At 41.6% G+C, this 13,189-nt stretch overlaps 1 protein-coding gene across 1 annotated transcript; it reads left to right on the forward strand.

Annotated features, from left to right (window-relative positions):
* Positions 1-1,541: 1,541 nt before the first annotated feature.
* Positions 1,542-12,866, forward strand: MRPL39 (mitochondrial ribosomal protein L39). The gene is made up of 10 exons (XM_037377743.1): positions 1,542-1,610; positions 2,059-2,265; positions 2,610-2,749; positions 3,241-3,340; positions 4,637-4,704; positions 6,036-6,148; positions 8,568-8,633; positions 10,414-10,567; positions 11,456-11,503; positions 12,728-12,866. The coding sequence occupies exons 1-10, from the start codon at positions 1,559-1,561 to the stop codon at positions 12,812-12,814; spliced, it is 1,035 nt and encodes a 344-aa protein (XP_037233640.1). The 5' UTR covers positions 1,542-1,558; the 3' UTR covers positions 12,815-12,866.
* The last annotated feature ends 323 nt before the right edge of the window (positions 12,867-13,189 follow it).

Below are 13,189 nucleotides of genomic sequence, written 5' to 3' on the forward strand. Positions count from 1 at the left end.
ACTTCCCCTTCTTAGCTGGGCAGGGGAGAGAAAATACAACAAAAGGCTCATGCATTGAGATAAGAGCATGGAATCACTCAGCAATTACTGTCACAGGCAAAACAGTCTCATCTTGGGGAAATTAGTTTATTACCAATCAAATCAGAGTAGGGTAATGAGAAATAAAACCAAATCTTACAACACCTTCATACCATCCTCCTTTCTTCATGAGCTCACCTTCACTCCTGATTATTTCTTCCTGCTGAGCGATGCAAGCGAACAGGGAATGGGAGTTGTGATCAGTTCATCACACGTTGCCTCTGGTGTTCCTTCTTCCTCATTCTCTTCCCCTGTTCCACTGTGGGGTCTCTCCCATGGGAGACAGTCCTCTGTGAACTTCTCCAATGTGAGTCCTTTCCACAGGCTGCAGTTCTTCACACATTGCTCCAGTGTGGGTCCCTTCTGTGGGACAGAGTTCTTCAGGAACAGACTGCTCCAGTGTGGGTTCCCCATGGGGTCACAAGCCCTGTCAGCAAACCTGCTCTAGCCTGGGCTGCTCTCTCCATGGGTCCACAGGCCCTGCCAGGTGCTTGCTCCATCACAGGCTTCCCACCAGGTCCCAGCCTCCTTCAGGCACATCCACCAGCTCTGGTGTGGGATCCTCCATGGGCTGCAGGTGGATATCTGCTCCACTGTTCACTTCCATGCGCTGCAGGGGCACAGCCTGCCTCACCGTGGGCTTCACCACGGGCTGCAGGGGAATCTCTGCTCTGGTGCCTGGAGCAACCCCTGCCCCTCCTTTTCAGTGGCCTTGGTGTCTGCGGAGCTGTTACTCTCTCAGTCTCGCTCCTCTCCTCTGCTGTAGTTCTTCTGCTGTTCCCATCCCCCTTCTTAAACAAGTTATCCCAGAGGTGCTCCCACCATCACTGACTGGCTCAGCCTTGACCAGCAGCGGGCCCATCTCTGAGCCGGCTGGCATTAGCTCCGTCAGACATGGGGGAAGCTTCTGGCATCTTCTCACAGAAGCCACCCCTGTAGCCTGCTGCTACCAAAACCTTGCCATGCGAGCCCCATGCAGAAGGCTGGTGATGGCGAGGGGGAGCTAGCGTTAGGCTTGTTTGTGTCGTGGCTCAGCCTCAGCAGGAAGCTGGGCACTGAAGACCCCTTCCACCAGCCACCAGGCTGCCGGCCTTAGCGGTGTCACCCCAGCATTTGTGATGCTTACTCCGGGATGGCTGAACATACACCTTGAGGCCGCCCAAAAGCTGTCGTTTTCAGGGATGACGTTACTGCCCAGGGTAACGAGGCCTGTTGAGGCAAAGGGGGCAACGCCTAACGCCCGCAGCGTAGTGCAGCCAACACACACACAAGGGGCCTCTGAAGAGAGAGTTAAAAGCGGGGGGCGAGAAGGGCCGGCCCCGTCCCGCAGGCCCGGCGCCGAACCTCGAGCCCCCGCCCTGGGCCGCCGGTGCCGCCTGGCGGCCGCGGGCAGAACGGCGGGCGGAACGGTGCTGCCGCCGCCGCTGTTTCCGGCGGAGCCGTGGGAGGAGGCACCGGGGCGGCGGGGCGGGGCCGGAGCATGGCGGCGCGCGGGGCCGTCCGCTGCCTGCGGGGCTGGCAGGAGGGGCGCCGTGAGTGGCGGGGCGCCGGGCGTGCTTCGGGCTCGTCCCGCGCCGGTGCTTTGAGGGCGGCCGTGCCTGGCCGGGCGGGGCGGTGCGGTGCGGTGCGGCGCCGGTCCGGGCCCCGCCGGGCTGCGGAGGCCGCTTTGGGGGGCAGGCCCGGGGCGCCGTGGCGCAGCGCGGGCGCGGCTGGCCTGTGCCTGAGGGAAGGGCCTTTGCAGCCGGGGAGCCTCACGGAGCTTCCCTTGCGTCGGGGTTCTCGGTTTGGCTCCCCGCAGGCGTTGCGGGGGCCGGGGATGGCCGGGCGGTGAGAGCTGCTGGAGTGCTGACCTCGTGCGCATTGAGACAGACGGACAGCTTAGCAGTGCAGTGGCGTGTCTTCCTTTCTGTAGAAACCACCATCTTATAAAAAGGCTTTGAAAAACGATTCTTGCTGATTTTAGATCATTCCTTTTACTAGGGTTCATCTCCACACCAGCTGTTTCGAGACTGACATCTGAGGAAGTGATTCAGATGCGCAATGAGCTCTTCACCAAAGAGAAGGAGAGGCAGTTGTCTCTTTATCCACGAATTGAGAAAATAGAAGTGAAATACACTGGGAAATCGCACCCTGGCAGCGTGTTTGTAATGAACAAAGCTTTGTCTACTCCGTACAATTGTGCCATGCGTAAGTAAATGGACTCTTAAACTAACATTGTGGCACTGACGATGAAAATTGTGCTGCGCGTTGTACTTGTCATCTCAATGTGAAGTGTTAATATTATTGATGTTTTAATGACTGAGATAACAGACATGCATTCAGAATATTTATGTTTTGTAAGTTTAAAGTTCATTTTTACTAAAATACATCAGTAGAAGCTGAGCTGATTTTTGGGTGAGTTAACAGCTCATCCTTCCAAGGAATTTACAGAAGTGACCCTTGCAGTTTGTTGTTACAAATGCAGGGGTCTGAACTGCTGGCTCAGAGCAATATAATTAATAACTGTGTAATACTTTTTTTACTTTCTTTAGACTTAAGTGAATGGCACTGCAAGAAATCTGTTCTAGCTCTTGTGGATGGCGAAGTCTGGGATATGTATAGACCCTTGACCAAGTCATGTGAAATTCAGTTCCTTACTTTCAAAGATGAAGATCCAGAGGAAGTAAACAAGGTAGGGCTGTATCTTATCCCATTGTAGGCGACCCTGATTATGACCACTTGATTCCGTATGCCCTTTTTAGTTCCATGTTTGTCTGTTTTCTTGAACTTTGTTGTCATGAAAGTTCAGATATTTTTAGTAGTTGGTTAGTGCATCGTGGTTATCATTAGCTGGACCAGGGTGTGGGCTAGGTGATGTGTGGGCATCCCTTTCAACCTGTTTTGTCATATTATTCTAAGATTTCAGATTTAAATATCTCTTGGGAAACCTCTGGCTTGCATTTTAAGTGCGGGTTTGATTTTTTTTTTTAATTGATTCTATATGAATCATCATCTCCAAATAGAACTTTAAATACTAGAGACAGCAATGCTTAGGTTGACAGCTAGGTTTGTGCATCATTCAGTTAAATGTAGGTATTCTTTCAGAATAAATAGCTCATGTTTTTCTGATACGGATTGTTAGCTTCTAGGTGATACATCTCTGTTTTGAAATTCTCTTTATAGGCCTATTGGCGTTCCTGTGCCATGATCATGGCATGTGTGTTAAAGCGGGCATTCAAAGATGAGTACTCAGTCAATATGATCAAAGCTCCAGAAGTGCCAGGTGATATAAGTGTTCTATATTCATTGTCTTGTCTTTTGCTGCTTCTTAAGTGAGTGTCTGATAGTGTTACCAAAAGAACAGAGGCTCGTTTTCCAATGATTGATTGGCATTAGCACTGATAAGTGTATTACATACTGTTGTTGTTGTAGCCTTTAGTTAATAGTAATCACACTGAAAACAATTTTGTTATCAAAATACAGAAAATACATCTGTGTTGCAGCTGGGTTTCAGACCAATTAAGTGAAGTGATTTTATGGGTTAAGTTAATAACTCAAGGACACAACCTTTTTATTGTGAAGTTACATGAGTAAGGTATTTAGATGTGATGTATTTCTAATAATTTCATAACCTTACGACCACTTGAGTTACTAAAAATTAGAATGTATAAATCAAGTTGGAAGATTATTGAAGTACAAACAGGGTTGGTAACAACTTTTGCTCATCTGTGACCTGATTTAAGATATATTAAAGTGAGAAAATGCACAAGAGATGAGTTATTTAAATAACAAAGCATGCGTGATTATGCATTTGATATATAAGAAAGTTGGTTGTTGGTCATGTGAAGTCCTTCTGCAATTGATTCCCTTTTTAGCATGTTCAACATTTGTCTTGATTGGGAAGTGTAGAGTGAATATTCCAGTTCTACCAGGGTTTGGAATAATCTTGTATATACTAACCTATATCATTATACCGTATGTATAGAAATAGCGTGAGCTTGCTGGTTTCATAAGCTTGATTTCTAAGATGACAATAACTGAAAATATACACAAAGAGTGTTCTAATGACTCAAAGAAGTTTGTGTTGCCTTTATCATAAATTTGTGCCATGCTTGTGTCATAGATAAACATTTTACTTCAGCTTTAATATTGTCTGATTTCTGTATGTAATAAATTCTTTTTTACAATTTAATAGTGTAGATTTACTTTCATGTATGATACATGCAAAGGAAAGAATGAAATGTTTTCAAAGTTGTTTTTTTTTTTTCTTTCAATGTTAGATGCAGTTTTGGGAAGCTGTATAATTGTTTTTCCTCTTTAATGGGATTGTTTTATACTGACATTACATTAAAATAATTTCAAATTACTTTCTCATTCAGTAAAGTGAAATGAAAATGATACAGGTTTCATCTGCCATTTGACTGTATAATCACAGCTGAAAATTAGTGTTTTATAATGGATTTCTTGGGATTATTCTGTTTCTCTTCATGTTGATAGATTTATAAGAATGTATTATGGCAATGAAATACATACTTTGTTACAAACATGAGTATTTTTCTCTTTGGAATTGGAATTGCAGTGATCTCTGGAGCTTTCTGTTATGATGTCATTTTGGACAATAGACTGAATGACTGGAAACCAACAAATGTAAGCACAATAACTTCTTGCCTGGAAAGTTGTATATCTTGCATCCTTGTCCAGTGTTTCTTTTCTAATGGGGGAGAGGGGGCAGTGAGTTTTTTACTTTTTATTGGGTATATCTACACTAGTTTTTTGGTTTTTTTTTGGATGAGGAGTACTCTTTGGTAACTAATCTTGGCATTGACCACATATTGGCTCACATTGCAGAGTGCTTTTACAGCACACAGACTGGGTTCCTTTCAGATGAAACTAAACCTTGAGCTGTCCTCCAGATGCCCACAGGTTTTAGGTCTGTGAGACTAGAGTAACTTCTGGTCTGAAATACAATTTCAAAAACGGTTGGTGGGGCTATTGGAACCTCAGTGCAATCTTTGTTACTATACAGATCTGCTCCTATTCAGCTGCTCTTGCCTAGTAACATAGATGCAACTATAGTGTTTGTGTTATTAGACCCCTTTGAAAATAAAAATGTGTGTAATAATGTGTATTTTCACCTAGTGGTTTACAGCATTATCAGTTGATTGATGTAAAAGAACTGTGAGCACATTCAGCGGAAGCTCACCTTAACATTTTGCTTATATTTTGTGCTCTTCAGTAAATCTAATAATGTAAAACCTCTTAAGTCTCAAAATGCTTTTGGTAGCTGGTGTGATCACAGAGGTTTTACTCATCTGGCACCTGTTCTTGTCGTTATGCCCAGGTATCAGCAGAGGCATGTGTGGCTAACAAAGCAGTATTGGTACAATGCAGAATTTTTCTTCAGTATGATCTTGTAGCTGAAGTAACAGTTTGAAATATTTTCTGTGTGGCTTATAAATTTAATTTCTTGTCATAACAATTTCTTCTTTATCAGTAAACCTGAATTATGCAGAGCTTTGGATTCTGGACCAAGGAGATCAATTTTGATTTATTAAATATTCAGTACTTTTTTCCCTTTGATTCCATCACAATAGAGTTAATTTATAAGTGGAGTCATGACTCTGGGCAAAAAAGATACATAGATGAGTATTTAACAGTAGCAAGATGGTGTATATATGTGTATATATCACGTAGGGAAAACCTGAGAAGTTTAACTCCAATTAACATATATTGTTTCTGATGGAAAAATGCTTTGTGATTTGAATGGGCATTGAATCAGTCCATATAAACAGTGATGATCTGTAGGAATCTGTTGCTGATAAACAGTAAGAGTTACAGTCCTACAGCTATATTCTTATATTTAGTGTTTGTAGTAGATGATCCTTATTGCTTTGACTAATATTTGGTGTTTCCTATGCTGTGCCTACTACAGCTGTGAAACAGTGGTGACAGCTTTATATGTATCAACTGTTTTTTAGGATGACTTCCGTTCTTTTACAAGGGATGCCAGTAAGCTTATTCATAAGGACCTGCCATTTGAAATGCTGCATGTTGAAGCAAAAATAGCACGTGAAATGTTTCAGCATAACAGGTAAGTGTCTGAATTTGCCTTTCTTTTAGAAGGCAATCAGAAATTCATTTAGATCTCTCTTGGTTTTGTAAATCTAAAATAAGATGTGACATATGAAGTAAGAAGGTACTTCCCCTGCTACCCTGAATGAGCCTGCCTCCATTCTGTTTGTTTGCACCTTATTTCATTTTTAATGTTCTCTCCAGAGGCCAACACCAGGCGCCTTTACTGGGTGTAGTTTTGTGACAAATGGAAAGACTGTAGAGGACTTAGTTTAATATTGAGCTTCAAGATTTCACTGCTTTTGAGTTGAAGCTCTGGTGGTTAGACTTGATGTGCTAGTTACTCTCAGCCTTTGCTGAGAGGCTTTCATATTCGGAGAAATGCAGATTTTTCATATCTTGGTATCTTCATATGAAGATTTGATGAAATGCAGGTTTTGAGCTCTGCAGGGGGAAAATGGATAAAAACTCTGGCCTGTGCTATAACAGAATTTCAAAACACTCCAGTCTTTGCTGAAAAAATGCTTAATCAATGTTTTGGGAAAAAATTCTCTGGTCCACAGCTTTTTGGCGGTTGGAGAGAGGTGGGGGAAATGATAAATATTTTATCTTTTTGTGAAGGGAAAAAAATATGCTAAGGCTGCAAAAATAAATATTTTTTTAGTTTAATAATTAAGATGATATTAATGTGACATACAGACTAGCATCTCTGCTGTGTTGGCTGGGAAGCATTGACAGCAGGTGGGAGCTGACTTTTGGTAATAGCTTTAGACGTTTTATGTGTATTTTTCTGTGTGTAGAAAGAGCAGAGAACACTTTGCTGTCTTGCAGATGACCAGCTGTTGAGGACTGCACATTGTTGCATAAGATCAGTTTAGGTGATTTGATAATGTCTTCTAGTCTTACATGTGACTTGAAAATCTTATTTTTATTTGAAGTGGTAGGTTCATTTTATTTTTCTGAATAAAACTGCTGAGAGAGCATGGCCTTCCTATAACAGATGTGCAGAACAGAATACACTAGAATAGTCTAATCTCATTTGGAAGGGCCCTACAATGATCATCTAGTCCAGCTGCCTGACCAGTTCAGGGCTGACCAAAAGTTAAAGCATGTTGTCCAAATGCCTCTCTAAACATCGCCAGGCTTGGGACATCAACCACCTCTCTAGAAAGCCTGTTCCAAGTGTTTGACCACCCTCTTGGCAAAGAAATGCTTCCTAATGTCCAGTCTAAACCTGCTCTGGAGCAGCTTTGAACCATTCCCATGTGTCCTGTTAGTGGATTCCAGGGAGAAGAGCTCAGCACCTCCCTCTCTGCTTCCCCACCTCAGGAAGCTGTAGAGAGCCATAAGGTCACCCCAGAGCCACCTTTACCCCAAACTAGATAAGCCCAAAGTTCTTAGCCAGTCCTCATGGGACATGCCTTCCAGCCCTTTCACCAGCTTTGTTGCCCTCTGGATGCATTCAGGGACCTTCTTCACATCCTTAAATAGTGGGGCCCAGAACTGCACACGGTACTGCAGGTGAGGCCACACCAACGCTGAATACAGCGGGATAATCACCTCTCTCGACTGGCTGGTTATGCTGTGTTTGATGCACCCCGGGATGCATTTTGCCCTCTTGGCTGCCAGGGCACCCAGCTGACTCGTACTGAGCCTGCTGCCAACCAGCACCCCCAGATCCCTTTCTGCGGGGCTGCTCTCTGCCACTCCTCTCCCAGTTTGTACTTGTGCCTGTCATTACTCCCTCCCAGGTGCAGAATCCGGCATTTGGACTTGCTAAATTTCATCCCATTAGTCATTGCCCAGTGTTCCAATCTATCTAGATCTTTCTGCAAGGCCTCTTGTCCATGAAGAGAGTCAACAGCACCCCCCAGTTTGATACCATCAGCAAACTTGCAAATGGTGCATTCAACTCCTGCATCCAGATCGTTGATTAATGTATCGAACGGAACTGGCCCTAGAGTGGAGCCCTGAGGAACACCGCTGGTGACTGGTCGCCAGCCAGATGTGGCCCCATTCACAGCAAGTCTTTGAGCTCTGCCCTTCAGCCAGTTCTTCACCTGGTGCCCTGTGAACCCACTCATCCCACAGTTGTGCAGTTCGTCCAGAAGGATGCTGTGAGGGACAGTATCAAAAGCCTTAACTAAAATCCAGAAAAATGACATCCATGGCCTTTCATTCATCCACTAGGCAGGTGATCTTATCATAGAAGGTTTTTCTAGGAACTGAGGTTAGACTGGCAGGTCTGTATGACATGCTTTAAGAAACATCAGTATGTTTTGTCCTATAAAATTAAGGCTTTAAACCTGTTTCAAAGCTCACATAAATAGGAGCATGATTTTTGAGAATGCTTCTTAAATTGATCTCTTAAGTATTTTTATAAGAACTGGGTGCTAAAGGTGAGGATTTTTAAAATCTTTTTTTTTTGTCTTATTCAGATACAAAATGGAGATGATAGAACGAAAAGCTTCTCAGAATACGGAAGGAATTGTAATGTTACATAGGTGAGCAAAACTGCACTCTTACTCTATAAGGATTTTCTGAAATATTTGCTAATACAAATTCTGCAAATGAGAGCAGTAAGCTACTTATGGTGGTTTTCAATTTAGGAATCACTTGTATTTATTGCTGTCTGTAGTCTGTCTTACAAAGCTGTTGTTTAGGTGTGGGATTTTGTTTTTTATACAACTGTTGTTTTGTGATACTTACACTTGGTGGGTCTCACTATGTTTCTGTTAAAGGTGGTAAGTGCTGGAGAAGTCTTACTGCCTTAGATGCTTTTATGTAAAATCTAAATAAATCTCTAGAGCTTGACAGGTTAAATAAAATACAAACCAAATACTTGTTTGAAAACAAGAGTTAGGACTGTATAGTGGATTTTTCTTCCAAAGTTGTCAAGATCTTCTGTCATGGTTTAACCCCAGCCAGCAAGTAAGCACCACACAGTCACTTGCTCACTTCCCTGCCCCCAGCAGGATGGGGAGGAGAATTGTGGAAAAAGGTAAAACTCATGGGTTGAGATAAGAGCAATTTAATAATTGAAATAGAAGAAAATATAATAATAATAATAACAATAACAGTAATGAAGAGGAGGGGGGAGAGAGAGGAATAAAATGCAAAAGGAAGAAAAACCCAAGTGATGCACAATACAGCTGCTCATGACCCACTGACTGATGTCCAGCCCAAGCAGTGACTGGCAGGCCCTGGCCAAGTCCACCCAGTTTATATAGGGGCATGACTTTCTATGGTATGGAACATCCCTTTGGCTGGTGCAGGTCACCTGTCCTGGCTGTGTCCCCTCCCAGTTTCCCGTGCCCCTCCAGCCCTCTCCCTGGCAGGGCCTGAGGAACTGACAAGCCCTTGACTTAGTGTATGCATTACCCAGCAACAACTAAAACATCAGTGTGCTATCAACCTTATTCTCATACTAAATTCAAAACACAGCATTGTACCAGCTACTGAGAAGCAAACTAACTGTCCCAGTGGAAACCAGGACCTTCCTAACTGACAGGTTACTGCCTTGTGGTGGTGATGAGAATGGAGCTGGCTGCTGGTATACAGTGTAAAGATAGAAAGTTCTTTGGCTGGAGGCAGGAAGCTTGTATTGTAACTTGCACGTAAAAGAATTTGTGACTAGCTTAGGCTGGTGTAGGATGCTCAGTTTTCTAGATGTTTAAATCGTTCTGCATTTGATTTTGGAGTTCACATCTCTAAAGGAACAGATGTCTTTGCAGCAATGGTTCTTGAAATTTTAGAACAATATTGTGTCTGTTCTCTCCTTCCTTGCACTCTGTAGCTCATTCCATAAGAGGGAAAGTGGGCTTACCTATTGATTTCTGAGAGCGATTTGTTCTCAGTATTCTTTTGCTGTACATCATCTTGCCTCTCACTTAATTGATTTTCAGTTTTCCAAGACCTGAAAGGGAAATACCTGTGCAGGTTTTAAATGCTGTACTGTGGAAAATACTGTCGAGACAAATCTTTTTCTGGTGAATGGCAGCTTCATCCCGCTTTTCAAGCCAACATGGCTTCAGAGATTTGTTAAACCTAGGATTCTCTTTCTATGAGGTTTAAATCTCCTAAGGTTGTTTTAGGAAACCGTGTGACCTGTACTTTTGCTCCAGGAAACTTAGAAGTGCCAATCTAGTGATTTGGTTTGAGATTTCTGTGGATTTTCTTTCATCTGTTTTGTAGATAAGAATTTGCTATTCAAAAATAAAAACAAATAGGCTTGTACTTCTCTCCAACTGTATTTGACATAGGTTTTTTGTTTTCTCCCATCAGGTTTGGTGACTTTGTAGATGTTAGTGAAGGCCCTCATATTCCAAGGACAGGTTTCTGTTTCCAGTATGAGATAACGGCAGCCCATAACCTTCAGACTAATGAATCTGAACTGATAAGGAGGTTCCAGGGTGTGTCCCTGCCAGTCCATTTAAAGGTAACTAATCCATTTTGTACAGGTTTTCTTTCTTTAAGTTACGGCATTTGCCTTACTTTCCAGCCTTGATTATATGCTGTGCTGGTAACTGAATGTAATTCGGAGGTGAGAACAGTAGCAGAAAGGGAAGGCTCATGATGATGGCTGTGTTGAATATTTGGGGTTTCTTTTCCTGGAACTATTGTGGATGTGAAATCAGAACTAGAAAAGTTTGCATCAGAAGGCCCTTGATGTTATTTTTCAGTACTGAAAGTGTTGTTTCAGTTGTGCAGTTTCTGTATGGACATTTAATTCACCTTGCCTTAGTTGTGCATGCTGATCTTCTGAAACTGAGGCCTCTGACGGTGTTTATTCAGATTCAGAAAAGAGCAGAACTTGAAATTTGTACTCATGATAAAGGATACCATTTCATAGTCTTTCATGACACCTAAGTAAAACTTAACAACTATAACAAAAAAAGTCCTAGCAGTAATCAATCTTCAAGGCTTTGCAGAACTGTGGGTGGAGATGAGTCTTTCTCCCCATTCCTGTTGACTTAGGTGATTTTGACCTGTGGTCTAGCACATGTGCTATTGTCTCAGGTGGGGAAATTTTCAAGGGACAAGGGGCACTGGGTTCCTCACCTCACCTCTGTGTTTCCTTCCTCATCATAAGATTTTGCCCATTACGCCCTCAATGATTCCACACAGTGAACGGATGTGATCGGCGTTTATTTAAGTCCCTTAAAAGAACATGTGCAAATTGGACACTCAAATCATAAGCTGTAGCATCTGAATTAGGAATTGTTATGGTTTTGTGCCAGCATTTCTATGCAGTTGTCAGAATCTATTCTAAGGTGTGGTGTTTTTTTTAACCTACACTAACATAATTTAATGACATTTAATACAGGCTCACCATGTCGTGTGGCACAAACTGCTGGAAAGATCAAAGAGGCTGGTAAGTCTCGTTAGTGATGAATATTACCAAATACAAAGATATGCTGTGATAGAGTAGAATTTGAATGATTAGGGATGGGTAATATGTTCAAGAAAATACCTTTAGGAAGGGAAATATTTGCAGGTGAAGAAAAATGGGATGCACGGGAAATCTAACTGCTGTGTAGTAGAGGATGTGCTAGTATTGTTTCTGAAGTCTGATTATTAAAATGCATTGTACAGTTAAAACATACATTATTCAATTGATATAATTTGTACTATTAAAAAAAACAACCTTGGAGTGAATAATATCAGACTTTCCATCTATGGCTCTGAAGCTGTCTGCTTCTGCAAGTCCCATATACTTTTTATAGTAATTTCTCTAAGCTGTTGTTAATTATCACTTTAAACTATATTAGTATTTTTCAAATTCAATTCTAGAATTATTATTGGTATCACGTGTGTAAAATTCAAAATTATTTTTCCCTGTTTTAATCACAAACATGATATAAGAAGTCTAAAATAATGGAAGAATGTATTTACACTTACCCAGATTTTAAGTAATAAGTTTTCTGCCACAGGTTAGGAGAACACATGCAAACATGTTTCTGATAAGGAAATGCAGGGGTAAAATCTAGTACCACTGGGTGAACTGAGGTGGAAGCTACTGGGCGTACAAGGGAATGCTATTTCAGTCAACTGCATAAATGCACTAGTTTGGGTATTTTTTGCCTGTTTAAAACCTACATGGAAAAGAAGAGTTCCTTGCAAACATTCTTCTGTTAAACAACCAATGTTTCAAAGTTGGAATGTACTTACCCAAGAGAAGCTTTACAATGACTGAGTAAATGGAAAAGGCAAATTTTTAAGATATATGGAACTATAAAATACCCTAAGCTGCATATGACCAGAGACTCACTATCAAGGCGTGGTTAAATGTAGGAGATCTTCGTAAGAGTTAGACAGCAGATGTTTTGGAGCCTTCAGATCATATATTTTACTTATTTGTGTGGCAAGAGAAGAAAACAGTGCTGAAACTTGTTAATCAAAGATGTGTTCAGAACCTAGCCCACGTTATTTTTCTATGAAATAACTTTGAAGATACTTGTCATTCAGGTTGTTTAACTTTAGAGAAAATAATTGTCTTTGCAGGCTGTCCTACAAGTGACAGTATGAGGAGAGCATTTCCAGCATCAAGGATAATTAAATAATTGTTAAAAATATAACAAAATTGATTTTTCTGCAGGTCACTGAAGAAAAATACTTGGAAGCAACAGCAGAACATCAAGAGGCAAAAGTTGAAACTGAAGAAGGAAAAACTGTATCAATTTAAATTAAGTTTAACCTCTAAATGTACATAATAAAATGTGTATTTTTACATGATATATTTGTGCTGCATAGAAAGATTTCTCAGGTAATCAATTTGAATTCTGTGGACCTAAATCACAGATACATACAAAGCCATTATCAGACATTTCAGTCCACTTTAAAGATTTCACTCCAAAAAACACCCCCCAAAAAAAGGGGACGTGTGTGTGTGTGTTATAAAATTGCTTGGAGGGGGAAATTACATATCTAATATTATAACAACCCTTTAGGGAAAAATATGTTTTATTTGCGATAACTCATCTTGCAAGTTATCCTTGTTATCTTGACAACAATTGTATGTGTTGGTACATTGTCCTCTGATTAGTGCAGTTTGGCCTAC

The sequence above is a fragment of the Falco rusticolus genome, chromosome 2 (assembly GCF_015220075.1).
Source record: "Falco rusticolus isolate bFalRus1 chromosome 2, bFalRus1.pri, whole genome shotgun sequence".
In the NCBI taxonomy this organism is placed as follows: Eukaryota; Metazoa; Chordata; class Aves; order Falconiformes; family Falconidae; genus Falco; species Falco rusticolus.

Coding starts and splice junctions, on each gene's coding strand:
- MRPL39 (XM_037377743.1), top strand. CDS start 1,559: ATGGCGGCGCGCGGGGCCGTCCGCTGCCTGCGGGGCTGGCAGGAGGGG. Junction 4,705..6,035: donor ATGACTGGAAACCAACAAAT/GTAAGCACAATA, acceptor ACTGTTTTTTAG/GATGACTTCCGTTCTTTTAC. Junction 11,504..12,727: donor TGGAAAGATCAAAGAGGCTG/GTAAGTCTCGTT, acceptor ATTTTTCTGCAG/GTCACTGAAGAAAAATACTT.